General features: G+C 44.6%; 1 protein-coding gene across 10 annotated transcripts in view; it reads right to left on the bottom strand.

Moving 5' to 3' along the window:
• The window catches only part of LOC103228067 (intraflagellar transport protein 122 homolog), an 89069-nt gene that overhangs the window by 39134 nt on the left and 32180 nt on the right, over positions 1-17755 (bottom strand). For 8 of the 10 annotated variants that reach the window (XR_005242041.2, XR_005242042.2, XM_038003487.2 and 5 more), the window contains 7 exons: positions 16894-17040; positions 14976-15152; positions 12614-12689; positions 4932-5123; positions 4637-4775; positions 3211-3413; positions 1507-1644 (listed from right to left, as the gene is read on the bottom strand). Coding sequence is in view for 8 of the 10 variants with exons in the window: in XM_038003487.2 (XP_037859415.2) it covers positions 1507-1644; positions 3211-3413; positions 4637-4775; positions 4932-5123; positions 12614-12689; positions 14976-15152; positions 16894-17040 (1072 nt within the window). In the remaining 2 variants the exon portion in view is untranslated. The remainder of the gene's footprint in view (positions 1-1506; positions 1645-3210; positions 3414-4636; positions 4776-4931; positions 5124-12613; positions 12690-14975; positions 15153-16893; positions 17041-17755) is intronic. The other 2 variants (XM_007985381.3, XM_007985382.3) reach the window with 1 other exon arrangement.

Raw genomic sequence — 17755 nt, 5'->3', positions numbered from 1 at the left:
GCAGAGAAAAGGACTCCTCAAAAGAAAGAGGGGGGTGGTGGGCGCGTTGGCTTATCCTCAGCAGGCCAGAAGCGAGGTTCATCAGAGGCTGCAGACGTAATGACAGCCCCGAGACAGGCCGAGCTCACTTCAGTGTCTGTTCGGACTGGGGATTTGTTGATGACATTACCCAAATGGCAGCGTTAGGAGAGGCCACCTAGCAGAGATCTGAGTCACGGACTAACACAGGAAAAGGCTACTATGAACACTGACAAGACATGTGGTAGAGAATTATAATAATGATGATGACAGCCATCATCTACTGATATCCCTGGTTTAAAAAAAATTTTTTTTAGAGATAAGGTGTTGCTATGTTGCCCAGGCTGACTGCAGTGGCTATTCAGTCTTAATCATATCACACTGCAGCCTCAAACTCCTGGGCTCAAAGTGATCCTCCTGTCTCAGCCTCCTGAGTAGCTGGGACAACAGGTACCCACCACCATGCCTGCTTTAATACCCCTGGTATTTTTTGTTTGTTTGTTTTTTGTTTTTTAACACTGGCTTTAACTCCCAACCTTGATGATATCTGGTTTTGACAGTCCTATGAAATATGTGGTATTATCCTCATGTAAAATCAGTCTCACAGAAGTAAAGTGACCTGTCCAGGATGACAAAGCCAGTGAGTAGCTAAGTAAGAACATGACCTCAGGTTCACCTGACCCCAAAGTCCATCCTCTCACGGGAAGTGAGAGCTGCCTGAGAAAGAAGCGGCCGTTCCTCCCCTTGGCATTGCTGCTTGACTTCACTCACTGCTCTCACGCCCCATGACTTCCATCCCCAGCAAAGACCTGACAAGCCTCAGCCATAAGCCATCTGCTGCACAGCTTGGCTGTCAGGCTAATGCAGTTACATTGTCACTTTCAAAGTTCCATGTAGCAGCCCACTTAGAACTTTTCTTATGCTGAGCAAAGAACACACATGTACGTACACACACACACACACACACACACACACACACACACAGAAATCTGTTTAACTTTGTGTAACCTGGATATCCCAAAACTAACTGGCCAAAGGCTCAGTTTTCTTACGACATCTATCACTATCCTGAGGACCCAGCATTCTCTAGGACACATGCTGGAACACACTGCCTTAATCCACTCGCTGCCCTAATCGGGAGCTGACCTAGGTAACAATCTCTGCCTCCCTCTAGAAATCCACAGAAGCAGCATCTCTAACAAATCTCCCACCTTCTGGTGACCTTAAACCACTAATCCACTCTACATGTAGCCAAAGGTTATAGCTCAACTCTGCCAAAACATGGGCCTGCTATGAGTGTGACGGCCACAGCACCTTTGGCCTGAGGCTGTCCTCAAAAACTGAACTCAGGGCTGCCCCACAACTCAACCATGGAGGAGAGAAGCCCTTTTCCTGCCCTGAGAACCCAGATCAGAGTCATTGCTAGACGGGTCACCCACGTGTGCATGTAGATTATCAGCCTGAGGGGAGACATGCGGGAGTGCTCACCTGTCCATTCTTCAGCCCCACTAACAGGCCTTCCCTTCCAGGAGGGCCGCCGATCACCTTGATGTAACGAATGAGAGACTCCATCTGCCACTCCCGCTCCTTCACTCCGCTGAAGGACAGGCACTGCAGCCGTTTCTCCTAGGAAGCAAACCCAGATCTCATGGAAATTCAACAGAATAAGTGCTCCCAGCCCTTCCCAAGGAGGTCTTCCTGCCCCTAAAGTGTGAAAACAGCTACACATTCAGTATCTATCTATCTAACCCAATGTAGACCCCATAATTGGCATCGTTAATCCAAGACTCCGTGTAAGGCTTCCCCACAGAGCCCAATTCAGCCTCAGACCTTCAATGCAAACCTCCATCCAGGCAGCCTAGGCCAGAGGCAGCATTCAAAAGTACACATACTTGCCAGTACACATACTTGCCACACGTATCCTGTAATTTGTGGCAACCCTAAACCGCTTGAAGTTCTAGACTTTGACGATTGATTGATTGATTGATTGATTTTTGAGACAGAGTCTCACTGTCACCCAGACTAGAGTGCAGTGGCGCTATCATAGCTCACTGCAGCCTCCAATTCCTGGCTCAAGCAATCCTCTTGCCTCAGCCTCCCAAGTAGCTGGGACTACAAGCAAGTACCATCACACCCAGCTAATTAAATAATTTTTTTTTTGTAGAGATGGGGTCTCAGTTTGTTTTCTAGACTTCTTTCGAACTACTAGCCTCAAGCGATCATCCTGCCTTGGCCTCCCAAAGTGCTGGGATTTACAGGCGTGAGCCACTGCACCCAGCCCAGTTCTAGACTTTGAGAGATTTTAATAGTATTTTACACTACAGTGATTCCTAAAGAATTCTTCTCTTTCATCACCTCCAATAGAGCTATGTAAAACTAAATCCACCTCTACTTCCAATATGCTGGACTAGCCTTCTCTCAAAGTCTTTCCAAACTTCTCTTGGCATTGACTTAGACACTCTCTAGGAATCTAGAGAAATTTTTTTCTATGAAAAAAAAAACTTTCAGGAATTAAAATTTCCTTGACAATTACTGAGTTGATACAAATTTTATGTGTATATGCTTATCCATAAAAACTATCTTCATTTTGTATAACACCAATTTATGTTTTAAGTCATTAAAATATATCTAATCCCAGTATGACAAAATGTTCTGCAATAGAAAAAGGTATTCTTGGCTAGACACAGTGGCTCACACCTATAATCCCAGTACTTTGGGAGGCTGGACAGGTCTTAAACTCCTGGGTTCAAGCATTCCTCCTGCCTTAGCCTCCCAAAGTACAGCCTCGCATCTCTACTAAAAATAAAAGATTAGTTGAGTGTGGTGGCATATGCCAGCTACTCAGGAGGAGGACTGCTTGAGCTTGGGAGGTCAAAGCTGCAGTGAGCCAGAATTGTGCCACTGCATTCCAGCCTGGGCAACAGAGCGAGACCACGTCTGTCTCAAGAAAAATATTTTTTAAAAAATAATAAAATAAAACAAAAAGCATTCTTCAGTTTATGGCTCATGACTTGCTAATAGAGTCTGGTTCATCCAGATGCCAGGAAAATGAAAGCCAATAAGCACCACTTAGTCTGATGGAAACAGACTTGTTTTCTAGTGACCAGTTTTAAAACCATGAGATGGGCACCCTATCATTGCAGGGAGCACAAATGAAATTCAGCCCAACTCCTCCAACACGCTGCTGCCCACCTGGCACAGGATGATGTGATTGGCACACACTACCAGGAGGTTGCACTCAAACTTCTTGATAATCTTCTCCTTTACCCGGTAATGCATGTCTGATGAGTCCTCTGAATACAACTCATAGATGAGGATTTTCTCTGGCAGTTGGATAGCCAATCGATTTCTGTAGATGGCAATCTTCTTGACAAGCGCTTTGCATTTAATCCGAACTGTCAAAGAAAAAAATATTTAGTTCTAGCAAGAGGTTGTTAAGTAAGGTGGAAGGGAGAGAAATTAAAAGCCATCATTTACTTAACGCCACTGGCAATTAAAGTGAGATACTCTCATTGAAAAATCTTTAGAGTATCTAATATATACAATCAACTCTGCTGAGCACTGGGATCCAAAGTCCTATAGGATCCAATCTTCACGGTCCAAGGCTGACAATTGAGTATGGAAATGAACTACTCACTGTTACCATCACTTGCTGGATACAAATATAAACTCCTCTCCACAGCACTAGTGGCCCCTGGTGATCGGAAGCCTGCTTAAGTAACTGACCTCACCTCTGGCCGCTCCCTGCCCACCTCCTTGACAAACAGGAAAGACATGTTAATTTCTGGTACACACCAGGCTCTACACTCCCACTACAGACCAGGTGGAGAAAATGTCCCTGACGGGGACACTGTGGAGTTGTCCAAGAGGCTTTGCCCCAGCTACCACAACCAGAATCTTCAAAAACATATGGTCCTCCAGGGGGATGAAAGGACACTCATCTGAATCTACAAAAGAACCCCTCACCTGGATCCCTTGCAAAGGCACCCAGCAGTGCACTAAGGCCAGCACATCCAGATATGAATATACCTGAAGTAAGTGGATTCTGAGCCTATTTAACCAGCACAGCTACTTAAGTGGACAGAGGGAGAGACTGCGGTCTCAGGGCTTGGAATGACTATGCTAGGCCTGGAACCCTGATCTTCTGACTAAGCCTGTGCCAATCCAATTCCGCTGCTCATCTCGGGCAGAAGGACCCAGCAGGAGGCAAGTGGAGACTGGGCTGAGGGAGAAGCACCCCTGAGTGACTCTGACCAGAAAGGATAAAGGTCCACAAAGACCCATGTAGGTCAACCACCTGGCTCCAATCTGTCATAAATCATCCTCCCTCACTCAGGAAATTCACATACTCCTTGAAATTATGTGCAAAATTCTGAGTTGGTACATTTTTCAGAAAGGGCTTATTGCTTTCATGAGATCCTCAAGGAGACTGGCATCCCTAGTTCCCCCACCAAAAAAAAAACAAAAAAAACCAAAACCCCAAGACACAGACCCAGTGGCTAACATGTTTTCAAAAGGCCAAGGAGAAACCTTTCCTGTCATTTCAAGTGCCCTGTCAGTAGCCCTTTCCACCTGCTTCCACCTGTCCCTCTTCCCAAGGTCTAGACCTGCTTCTCACCTTTCTGCTCAGTAATCAGGTGCTGCACAATGACATCAGTCATGCTATCCCTGTAGGCATAGCGGTCCTTGTAGAGCCCATGGACTGTGCTGAAAATAAGCTGGTAGAAGGAAATGGTGCCGTCCTGGCAGCCGACCACCTGCAGGGTGACAGAACTGTCAATTCCCAGCTCTCTGGAGAGAGTCTGCACTCCCATTTGTCAGACACAAACCCCAATGATATGTCTCTCGAGACATGGCGGCTGCTCAGTGCCTCTTCAAGCCATGGCCCCACAGAACAAACTTCCTCTTCTTACCACATAGTTGGAATCCGGTTTCACTTGACACGTCCACACCCAGGAGTTCTGCTCCCCAACAGTCCCAAGCCGCACTCCATCCTTGGTGAAAAGAGATACTTGCTTGTCTGAACCCCCCAGCAAAATGTACTCCCCTTTAGTAAAGTAGCTGATGCAGCAGGGGTCAAAGTTCAGTGCCTGATCCTTTCCAATCTGAGGAAAAAGAACACACACCAAGGGAAAAACCATTTCCGAATCCATAACCATTGCAATACAATTAAGGGCTTTTCTCGCCAACTTTAGAGGGAGTTGGGAAGACAGGGATAGCTGGCCAGCCTTTTCTCCCGTGTCATCCCATGGTGAACACGGGCCTCTCTGCCTCTGCATCTCCCTACTCCCCCACCACACAGCCCAATCCTTAGCTCCTAGAGTCAGTGGCACCTCCCCTAGTCCCACCCAAGTGCTCCAGGAGTGCAGGTGTGTCAGGGCTCCTCAGCCAAGATGGAGACTGTGGGTGGTTTTGTTCCCAAAGGCCCCCCTCCCTCTGCAAATACAGTTCTTCATACAGTTCAGTGGGTTCCCTCAGCTACTTTTCTCTGCCTTTTTTAAAAAAGTATTTTATAAAGCTGAGTTTATTCAGTTTAAAGACTGTCCTGGTCGGGCGCGGTGGCTCAAGCCTGTAATCCCGGCACTTTGGGAGGCCGAGACGGGCGGATGACAAGGTCAAGAGATCGAGACCATGCTGGCTAACACGGTGAAACCCCGTCTCTACTAAAAAATATAAAACACTAGCTGGGCGAGGTGGCGGGCACCTATAGTCCCAGGTACTTGGGAGGCTGAGGTAGGAGAATGGCGTAAACCCGGGAGGCGGAGCTTGCGGTGAGCTGAGATCTGGCCACTGCACTCCAGCCTGGGCGACAGAGTGAGATTTCATCTCAAAAAAAAAAAAAGACTGTCCTTTTATTCTGCAACTACACCCATACTACTTCTCTTTATTTTTTAATTCTTGTTTATTTCAAGATAGGGTCTCACTCTGTCACCCAGGCTGGAGTGCAGTGGTGCAATTACGGCTCACTGTAGCCTTGAACTCCTGGACTTAAGTGATCTTCTTGCTTCAGCCTCCTAAGTAGCCGGGACCACCGGTGAGTGCCACCATGCCTAGCAAATTTTTTTTTTTTTTTTGAAACAGGGTCTGACTCTGTTGCCCAGGCTGGAGTGCAGCGGCGCAATCTTGGCTCACTAAAACCTCCACCTCCCACCTTCAAGTGCTCCTCCTACCTCAGCCTCCCAAGTAGCTGGGACTACAGGTGTGCGCCACCACGCCTGGCTAATTTTTGTATTTTTTGCAGACACAGTGTTTCTCTTTCTTGCCCAGGCTAGTCTCAAACTCCTGAGCTCAGATGATCCACCCACCTTGGCCTCCCAAAGTGCTGGGATTACAGGAGTGAGTCACAGCTCCTGGCCTAAATTTTTTTCTTTTTAAACTCTATGTTGAACCTTTTTAGGAACTGCTACACTTTTCAAAGTGAATGCACCATTTTATATTTGCATTAGCAGCATATGAGGATTCCAATTTCTCCATTTTAGTGAGTGTGAATTATCTCATTGTGGTTTCAATTTGCATTTTCCTGATAGCTAATGATATGGAGCATCACTTCATGTGCTTATTGGCCACAAAGAAATGTCTCACTCTATGGCTTAGGCTGGAATGCAGTCGTATGATCATAACCCAACGCAACCTTGAACTTCTGGGCTCAATTCCTCTGCCTCAGCCCCCTGCCATACCTAGGAGCTGAGACTAGAGGCATATACCACCCCACCCAGCTAATTAAAACTATACTTTTTTAGAGATGGGGTCCCACTATGTTACCCAGGTTAGTTCTGAACTCCTGTTCTCAAGTAATCTTCCTGTCTCTGCCTCCCAAAGCACTGGGATTACATGCATGAACCACCATGCCCAGCCCTGTCTTTATAGTTCTTTATATATTCCAGATACAAGTCCCTTATCAGATATATGAGTTGTAAAACTTCTCACATTCTGTGGCTTGTCTTTTCACTTTCTCAATGGTGCTTTCTCAGCTTCTAGGATGAAGGTCACTCCCAAACTCAGCCCCCAAGGTCATTCTCTCAGCCAAAATGAACTTGTAAGTTTCCTAAGCAGGCAATGCTTTTTCAGGTCTCCACATCCTCACAGGTGCTGTACTCCACACCATCCCTAGACTCAGCCAGGAGTGCTCTTTCCCTCACTTTGTCTGCCAGGTGTCATCTCCTCCAGGAACATCTCCAATCCCCATCCCCTCATCCCACCATAGCACCTGTGCTCGCCTATCCCATTGCACTTCTTTCATTGTCTGTAGATACAGGGTTAATCAGGTCTGCCCCGCTAAAGCCCAAGTTCCTTATTACCACTGGAGTTTTTTGCTGCCCCAATGGTGTCTTTTGTGAATAAAAAGACTGTTTGTGATTAACATTATTAAAATAATATTCAATTTATAAAAGAAATAACTTTAGGGAACTGATTTCTCCTTAAGTTTTTAAGTTCAATTTACAAATATTTTCCTATTTATAAATCTAGTTAAAGTGAACAGTCAATTGACTGTTTAAGGAATTTAATTTTGAACAGATTATAAAATCCCTTAAATATCCAGTCCCATTTAAAACTTAGTTAAATTAATTCCCTTATACCAATTTAAACTGCAATTATAAGTTTAATACATTCAAATTTCCTTTCCTTTTTAGGAATTTCAAATGCCTAGCAACCAAAACTTTCCCTAGCACTTATCTGATGCTAGAAAACCTAATAAGAAAACTAAAAATTCTTATGAATCATGACATGGAAGGCTAGCAGCTTCTGGAAGTGGCTCAGTAGTTCCTATCGGAACATCCTCCCACAAGTATAAACAATAAACTCTGGACCAACTATAAACAACAACCATTTCAGGGCAACCAAAAGCAGGCAGGAACTGAAGACACATGCACATCTGGAAGAAGGGAACAAGCACTAGGTGAACTTCTCATTTTTTTTAAGGGTTCTTGCCGGAGGGTAGCCCTCTTCAGCATCATGCTGGGTGAATATAGAATTTGGGAGGACCACAGCACCCAGAAAGTGAAGTGAGAAATTCCAGAAAAGAGATGCAAAGTAAGAGCTTAAATTCTGCACATAAACTCCGCTGAATATCTGGAAACTCTTGAACTACAAACTGTGATGAGATGCCAAGCAGCCTAGCTACAGCTAAAGAACTGCACAGAGATGTCAGCTGCTGACACCACTGAAAACATGCAGTTTTGATATTGAGCCCAGCAAAGTAAACTGCCTGCTTAAACATATATACACACAAACACACAAACATACACAATAATCTTCAGAGGAACATGATGGAAATGAGTCTCTATGACATATCACTCACTATATTGAGTACAATTCAAAATTCCCCGAAGCAGAAAATGTGAACCATATTCAATGGAGACAGAACCATGACGACCCAGATATTAGAAATAGCAGATGAGAATTTTGTTTGCTTTTTGGGTACAGGTCTTGCTCTGTCACCCAGGCTGGAGTGCAGTGGTAAGAGTTCACTGCAGCCTTGAACTCTTCAGCTTGGAAATACTCCTGCCTCAGCCTCCTGAGCTACTAGGACAATGGGTGCCTGCCACCTCACCTGGCTAATTTGTTTGTTTGTTTTTAGGGATGAAGTCTCTCTATGTAGCCCAGGCTAGTCTTGAACCACGATCCTGGCCTCAAGTAATCCTCCCTCCTTGGCCTCCAAAAGTACTGGGATTACAGGCACGAGCCACCATGCCCAGCTGCAGATGAGAATTTTAAAACAGCTATTGGCAGGGCGCAGTGGCTCAAGCCTGTAATCCCAGCACTTTGGGAGGCCGAGACGGGTGGATCACAAGGTCAGGAGATCAAGACCATCCTGGCTAACCCGGTGAAACCCCATCTCTACTAAAAAATACAAAAAAAAAAAACCTAGCTGGGCGAGGTGGCGGGCGCCTGTAGTCCCAGCTACTCGGGAGGCTGAGGCAGGAGAATGGCGTGAACCCAGGAGGCGGAGCTTGCAGTGAGCTGAGATCCGGCCACTGCACTCCAGCCTGGGCGACACAGCAAGACTCCGTCTCAAAAAAAAAAAAAAACAAAAACAGCTATTATAACTATGGTTAAGACGATAAAGAAAAATATGCTTGTAATGAATGAAAAGGAAAAAAGAACCAAATGGAAATTCTAGAACAGAAAAATGCAATAATAACTGAAACAAATATGCACTGAGTGAGCTTAAGAGAAATGTCAGAAGTTGCAGACGAGTCAATGAAATTTAATACTGAACAACAGAAATCCTCCAATCTGAAGATCGGAGGGAAAAGAAGGGATTTAAAAAAATAATAACAGAGCCTCAATGACTTGGAGAACAATAACAAAAGGTCTAATGTAAGTGTAATTAGAGTCCCAGAGGAAAGGAAAGAATGGAGAAGAAGAAATATTTCAAGAAATCATGGCCAAAATGTTTCCACATTTGGTGAAAGACATACAGATATCAATGTGTACATTCAAAAAGCTCAGTGAACACCAAGCAGAAAAATACAACAAATTGCTTAAGCATTCCAATATTGCTTAGGAACCTTAAATAATATACACTTTAAATATAATTCTTATATCTTTCCACTTAAAATCAGAAGTAGGCCAGATATGGTGGCTCACACCTGTATTCCCAGCAATTTGGGAAGCCAAGGCAGAAGAATCACTTGAGCCCAGGAGTTTGAGACCAGCCTGGACAACATAGGAGACCCTATCTCTAAAAAAAAAAATTTTTTTTTTAATTAGCAGGGTGTAGTGGCATGTGCCTATAGTCCCAGTCACTTGGAAGGCTGAGGTAGGAGGATTCCTTGAGCCCAGGGGGATCAAGGCTGTAGTGAGCCATGATCATACCACTGCATTCCAGCCTGGGTAATAGGGTGGGACTTTTTCTCAAAAAATAAATAAATAAAATCAGACATATAAAATTACTCAATACAACTTTTAAATGGTCATTGCAAGACTAATCTGATAGATAGTCTAATATGGATTCTGGCACCAGTATGCCTGGGTTTCACCAGGGTGGACCACAGACTAAATGTGTGCCTTTGGGCAAATTATTGAGCCTCTCTGTGCTTCAATTTTCTTGCATGTAATATGGTGATGATAACAGTATTTACCTCATAGGGTTGTTACAAGGATTAAGAGAGTTAATCCTTGTAAAGAGTTTATATAATGCCTGGAATTCAATAAATGTTAGCCATTATTATTATTAAGTCGATCCTCTTAAGTATTACTAACACTTAAATGACAAAAATACACAAATTATACCTCAGGCTAACACAAAAGTATGGGTTTGATTTACTTCATCATCCTACATTTAATTCTAATCTTCCCAGATTGGGAAGGGAAGATACTTATCCACCAAGAAAACAATTTTACTGTCCCAAACAAGTTGGGGTTACCATCTCAGCAGGTTGAGGTTGCTTATCATGCAGAAACTTTGGGCCACAACACGAGCTCTGGGGCGGCATAGATGCAAGATATTTCCTGTGGCCCTCCGCCATGTTGAGCTTTTTTCTACTGTGACCATAGCAACAAGACCCCATTCCCTCCCACTGCAGTGCGGTCATTTGTTCCCAAGAGTCTTCAGTACCCACATCCAGTGCCTCGTACACAGTAGGTGTGCCTATAAATATCTGTTGAATGATGACGTACACACATTAAGCGGATGAATAGAGAGGGCCAGGGAAACTAGATGATAGTTAATTAAAATGAGAGTTTTAGGAAATCAACCATGGCAAACTGAGAAAACACTTCATTATCTGCTCCCTTTATCTTTTCTTTACTTGAATACAAAAGAAATGACCAATGGTAAGGCAGGGGTAGAAGAAACGGCCCAAAAGCTGGGCTACACACATCTAAAACTCTTCCTTCTTGCATGACATATTTTGAGGAATAAGGATGCTATGAAATTAAAGGCTTCACTGCACAGGCTGCATTTCTCACTTGCTTGGCTATGGTATGAAACCTGTATGCAGCACCTTTACTCTAATTCTTGGCGTTTCCTGCCTACTAATAAGTCATCCTACTACCATGCTCTCTATATTTTAATCCACCCTCCACGGAAACAAGTTATTCTTCTGAAGCAAGAATCTGTGATGCCACTTCCTGCCATCTATGGCTCCTGAATACTTACAGTATATGATGTTCGAACTTCTTATTCACACTATTCAGGTCCTTTATAATCACATCCTCAGCCAGGTGTGGTGGCAGCTCATGCCTATAATCCCAGCACTTTGGGAGGCTAAGGCAGGCAGATCACCTGAGGTCAGGAGTTTGAGACCAGCCTCACCAACATGGAGAAACCCCGTCTCTACCAAAAATACAAAATTAGCCAGGCGTGGTTGCACATGCCTGTAATCCCAGCTACTCAGGAGGCTGAGGCAGGAGAATCGCTTGAACCCGAGAGGCAGAGGTTGCAGTGAACTGAGATTGCACCATTACACACCAGCCTGGGCAACAGAGTGAGACTCTATCTCAAAACAAACAAACAAAAAATCATAGGCTGGGCGTAGTGGCTCACACCTGTAATCCCAGCACTTTGGGAGGCCAAGGCGGAGGGATCACGAGGTCAAGAGATGGAGACCATCCTGGCTAACACAGTGAAAACCCGTCTCTACTAAAAATAACAACAACAACAAAAAAAAATTAGCCGGGCGTGGTGGTGGGCGCCTATAGTCCCAGCAACTCAGGAGGCTGAGGCAGGAGAATAGTGTGAACCTGGGAGTTGGAGCTTGCAGTGAGCCAAGATGGCGCCACTGCACTCCAGCTTGGGCCACAGAGTGAGACTGTCTCAAAAAAAAAAAAGAAAAATCATGTCCCCATGTTCCTCTTAAGCTCTGTCTTCAGGTCACAAAATCTGAGATGCAGTCACCCTGTACAACTCATCATTCTCTGAAATGTCATATATTTTTATTCCTTCCTGCCTTGATACATGCTATTTTTTTTCTGCCTGAAACACCATTCCCAATATCCTCAGCCTAACTCAAAGATAGCCTGCTCAAAGATAACTTCTAACAAGACCTCCCATCTCTACCAAGTAGTGATGTTACCCTCTTTTGTATCCCTAAAAGCCATCTATATAGCTTTCTATTATGTCACACACCGCACCACACAGGGGCTCTTTGCTATCAAGTGTGTCTCCGCCAGCCTGTGAGCTCTTGCAGGTAGAGACTATCACTTTCCCGGCTCTATGTCAGCAGCTCCTCTGTGAAAGGGCTGTCCTAAGTGGGTACTCATAAATGTTAGTTGAATGAATGAAAGTAAATAGAGGAAAGTAAGGTCAAAACTAAGAGCTAGATTTTAAAGTCAAACCAATCTGGGTTTAACTCCTAGGCTCCACCATTTACTAGCCGTATGAAATCTTGGACATATAATTTCACTGCTCTGAGTTCTGGTTTACTCATTCCTAAAAAGTTGATAAGGAAAGTAGTACCCACCTCATTGGGTTTTATAAGAATAAAATAGGATAAAACATGCAAAGCAGTGAGCACAGTACCTGGTATCACAGCAAACGCTCAATAAGCAGGAACTAACAATGATAATGTATAATGAATAGTAACAGAATCTCAGAAAATGAAAATATAACAGGCATGACTGCAATTGGATTTGCAATTGGATGACATACCTGTTTTCCACTCAGTTGGTAGAAGGAAATTTTCTGTCCCCAGTCAGCCACAGCCAGGATGTCATTACGTTCCTCTCTAATCAACAGAAGATAAAAGACGTTATAAAGGGCCACAGCCTGCTGATGAGTATAGCTCTAAGGGCTTAAACAACAGGAACAAGAGAGTCCTGGCCTCAGGTTGCCAAATGTTGTACAGCTTTACTGAGGCCAAAAGTTGTAATTTGGCCCAACCCATCCATCAGTCTTATGGGATGAAGCAGAGGTGAGGTTTAGCCTTCCTGGGATCTGCTGTTTCACTGAGTCCTCTGCTATGAGCTTATGGTGCTGGGGACACTGCTACAGTTGAAGAATATAAACCTCTCATTTCAGAGCTTACTGGGGAGCAACACTAAGACAGACAAGGCTCCAATATTGAGACTGCTTTTCTCTTACATACTGGAAAATGTGGGGAGATGGCAGAGAAACATCTCTTTCAATACAAACGCATTTTTTAATAGAAGGGAAACTTGCTTGCTCTTCCTGAAGAAAGAAAATTAACACCTAAAAATAGGTTCTCCTGCAGGTGGGGGTCCTTGCACAAGTGAAATGGTTTCTGACTGACTCTAATTTTCAAAAAAGAGCAATGGGCTCTCTGAAAACATGCAACTTGTCATTGAAACTGATAACCTATGGGGATCAGTGCCATGGGGCTGGGACTGTAGGACCAGCACATAGGAGAAACTCCCTTGCCTGAGGCTAGGGAGCAAGCTACCTGGGAATCTAGTTCAAGAGAAAAGTGGCAGCATGTGGTGGCTCACGCTTGTAATCCCAGCACTTTGGGAGGTTGAAGTGGGTGGATCACCCGAGGTCAGAAGTTCGAGACCAGCCTGGCCAACATGGGGAAACCCTATCTTTACTGAAAATACAAATTAGTCGGGTGTGGTGTCACGTGCCTGTAATCCCAGCTACTCCAGAGGCTAAGGCACAAGAATCACTTAGAACCCGGGAGGCAGAGGTTGCAGTGAGCCGAGATCGTGCCACTGCACTCCAGCCTAGGTGACAGAGCCAGACTGACTCAAAAAAAAAATGAAAAAAAAAAAAAAAAAAAAAAAGCATTTCTAGCCTTTGAGGCTGGGTCTTAATCCACCTAATGTTGCCTCTTTGTTTATTAATTCCAGCTTTTCTGATCCCAGTATCTTGTGGTCACCTGGTAGCACCACTGGATATGTAGGCAGACAAGCTAAGGCCTTGTTTGTAAAACCCAGTCAAGAGTGGCAAATGTCATAGGCACTAACTCAAAACTAAGGGAAAAGAGACAAAGGCCAAGAGGGATGTTAATGAGGGAGCCTGCAGATGATCTTTGTGTGAACTGGCACTGAAGTCCAAAGTACAAACAATCCAGAAGCCCAGCCCACCAGTGAGCCCTCTTGGAGAGGCCACATATGGCTCTGGGCTGGGCTCAGTCCCTGTGAGGTGGATTAATGATTTTCAACCCCCTTTTTCCTCCTAGGGCAGTAGGATTCTTTATGAAACAAAAACTCATGTTGAAACAATCAAAAGCACTGAAATGGGGACCCAAAGCCATACCTTCCTCCTTTACCGTCCCCACTTCCTAGCCCCCATGACCTCAGGGTGGGATTCTTCCAAGGAAACTCAGGTACCATGGAAAACAGTTCGGAAAGTCCCAAGCTAGTGCCCCACTGTGATATCCTGGCTACCCCAGCTTTCCCCACTCTGGCCTGCCCATGTTTTCCCTACAGGCAATCTCGACTGAAGAGAAGAAAGAATGACTGGACAGCCAGGATTTGAGTGTGAGGACTGTGGCTAAGGTAAGGGCTTCCTCACTGACATGCATCCTAGAAAATGCAAGGTAAGGTAAGGGATAGTGTGGGAACAGGCTAAGAAATGTGTCCAGTAATAGAGGAAGTGTCAAATGATGGGGCATCCACAAAAGGGCACACGCTTCAGCCATTAAAAATCATGTTCTTTGAAGGATTTATAATGTTACTGGAAAGGGGTCACACTCTAATGTTAAGTGAAAAAAAGCAGAATATAACTTAGTTAATTATATGAACACACTAAAAGACTGAGGAGAAATACACTAGATTGCTAACAGTGATTTCCTCAGGTGATGGGGTTTTATCAGAAAAGCTGAACTTTCTCCTTTAGTCTTTTCAGTATTTCCTATAGTTTCTCACAGGATCACTTTATAACCCACACACAATTTTTAAGGGTGTGTCTCCTTTTTTTGAAGGAGCTTTCACCCACAGTTCCCCCTAGTCCCTGTACTCCCTTGGCCAAGGAGCTTAACATTGGTCCTGGCAAGTCTGTGTGGGGCCTGGGCCCTTACCAGGAGGGTTCCCACTCATTGGGACACACTCACAAGTTGTCGTCCCTGGGACTGTCGTCTTCTTCCTCTGGTTCTTCCTCCTCTGCCTCACTACCCTGACTACTGTACACTGCTGACTTCAGAGTGGAAGGGATTTCCTGAAAATATCTGTTGACAATGACATCCTCGGCATCCTCATTCTCTCTGTTCATCCAGAAACTCTCCCATCGGCTGTAGACAGTAAGTAGTTGTTCAAAATTACATTGCCTAGAACTACACTAAAACTATAATTTAAAATCCTGTCAAGGAGCCCCTGGGGGCCGGGTGCGGTGACTCAATGCCTGTAATTCCAGCACTTTGGGAGACCGAGGCAAGTGAATCACCTGAGATCAGGAGTTCAAGACCAGCCTGACCAACATGGTGAAACCCTGTCTCTACCAAAAATACAAAAAATTAGACAGGTATGGTGGCATGTGCCTGTGATCCCAGCTACTCAGGAGGCTGAGGCGAAAGGATTGCTTGAACCTGGGAGGCGGAGGTTGCAGTCAGCCAAGATCGCACCACTGCACTCCAGCCTGGGTGACAGAGTGAGACCCTGTCTCAGAATAAAAAAAAAAAAAAAAGATAATAAAAATAAAAAATAAAAGGAGCCCCTGAACCCTACCTGGAGGAAGACAGCCACCAGTTATATAGGACATCCTGCTTCTCATGAATTAAAAACGGTAGCCTAGAGCCACAAAGTCCTCTGCAGCCACAAATCAAACAGCAGGAACTCTGGGGTGGGCAAATGGCCTTTGATAGCATTACACATGCATGGTACAGCATGGGCCAGACAAAATTATTCAGGAAGAAGCATAATAACCTTCCAAACAACCTTCTAAATCAAGTAGGCAACCATCTGTAAAGTGACATTGAGCTGGTAAACAAGTAGGACCTTTAATTTACCTTCAGAGGACTCCATAAAGGATACTGATGGTTTAATAGTATCATAGGATATATAAAGAGCATATAGGGTCAGGTGCAATGGCTCACACCTGTAATCCCAGCACTTTGGGAGACTGAGGTGTGTGGACAACCTGAGGTCAGGAGTTCAAGACCAGCCTGGCCAACATGGTGAAACCCATCTCTACTAAAAATACAAAAAATTAGCCAGGTGTGGTGGCGGGCACCTGTAATCCCAGTTACTCAGGAGGCTAAGACAGGAGAATTGCATGAACCCAGGAGGTGGAGATTGCAGTGAGCTGAGATTGCGCCATTGCACTCCAGCCTGGGCAACAGAGTGAGACTCCATCTCAAAAAAAAAAAAAAAAAAAAAAAAGCATATAATTAGTTTACTGTCAAAGTCACATGGACATAGAAAGGAAAGTGTGTACAAAATTTGAGAAGGTAGGTGCCAACTGCTCGTGTATCTCTAGGCTTTAGGGATGTCTGCAGACTTAATTTTGACTTTCTGGCAAAGGCAACAAAAAGGCTCATGAAAAAGCTATTTATTAACAGGTGGGCACATATTCTGCCCAAACTTGGAGGGAAGAACTAAAAAAGGAAAGGCAAAAATGAAGCCACAGCAGAGAGCTCCACTATTGATTCATAAGGAAACGGTCCTCCTGCATCACTCACACACCACACACACACCATACTCATGTACATGTGCACATACACATATGTGTGCATGCTCATGTGCGCACACATGCCACACACACACTTTGGCCTGGCCTAAATAGCTCATCTGCTTTGCTAAAATCTCCTGGATGCATTCCAAAACTGAACTTTTCAGCAGGCTCTTAAAAAATTCCATACATTCTTAGGTAGCAGGACCATTAAAAAAAAAAAAAATCCATACAAATGGAACAGGTTCTAAAACAGACTATTCAAGTGAGGTGAGAAGCCTTTGAATCTAGGGAGAACTCAGGAAGGCAGAAAGCCCTTCTTCATGATGGTGTTTGTTCTAGAAGGAGGACAATTTAAAGAGTACCTTGAAGGGTTCCAGCAGATGGACCATATTGGCGAAAGGGAGCCCCCTGGCCGCTCGATCTTCACTTTCTCCTCGCCATTTTTGTTCCGTATGCTGATGATCCCATTGAACATCCCCAGCGCCAGGTACTGACCATCATTTGTCCAGCTGTGCACACAACCAACAAAAGGCATGGGGATAGAGGAAGCACCCCACAGAAGGTAAAACTAGCGAGGATGATGCCTTGGTTTGAAATAAAAGTCTGATGAGGCAGCAACAGCTGGGATGGATATGGTTTCATTATTGCCAGTCCTGACATAAAGTCAGAGGATCAAACTTAAAATGCTATTTAGTTCTGTAATCAACAGTGAGAAGTGAAGGCAGTATTTGGTACCTTTTTCTGAGCTCCCCCAGCCCTGTGTACACACCTCTATGACAGCCCTTACCTTGTGCCTACATCTCTGGGCCAGACACCACTTCCCACTCTCCATCTCAATCCCCTCCCACTTAAAGAGCACCTTAAGAACAGACTTGGTGTCTTCCAATCCCTAGGACAGTGCTTGCTTTGTAGAAGGTGCTCAGATGCTGAACAGAAGGGATATACTCCTAGAAGCTGAACAGCTACCATTTAGAGTGTCTGCTGTACACCAGGTGCTGTCCTGCATGCTTTACACTCATAAGTTTGTGTACATTTCACGACAATCCCGTCAAGTCAGTATTTTTATCCCTATTTGTCAGATGAGGAATATAAAGCTCCAGCTCAGGAAGATTTAGTAACTTCCTTGAGGTCACATGGCCTGTCAATGACAGATTCTGGATTCTAATCCAGGTCTAGCATCAAAGTGTGGGAGGGAAAGCTTTCTTCCCCATAGATGCTGCCTGG

The sequence above is a fragment of the Chlorocebus sabaeus genome, chromosome 22 (assembly GCF_047675955.1).
Source record: "Chlorocebus sabaeus isolate Y175 chromosome 22, mChlSab1.0.hap1, whole genome shotgun sequence".
NCBI classification, from domain to species: domain Eukaryota; kingdom Metazoa; phylum Chordata; class Mammalia; order Primates; family Cercopithecidae; genus Chlorocebus; species Chlorocebus sabaeus.
Note: the sequence above shows the minus strand (reverse complement) of the source record. Positions and strands in the feature narration are given on the sequence as shown.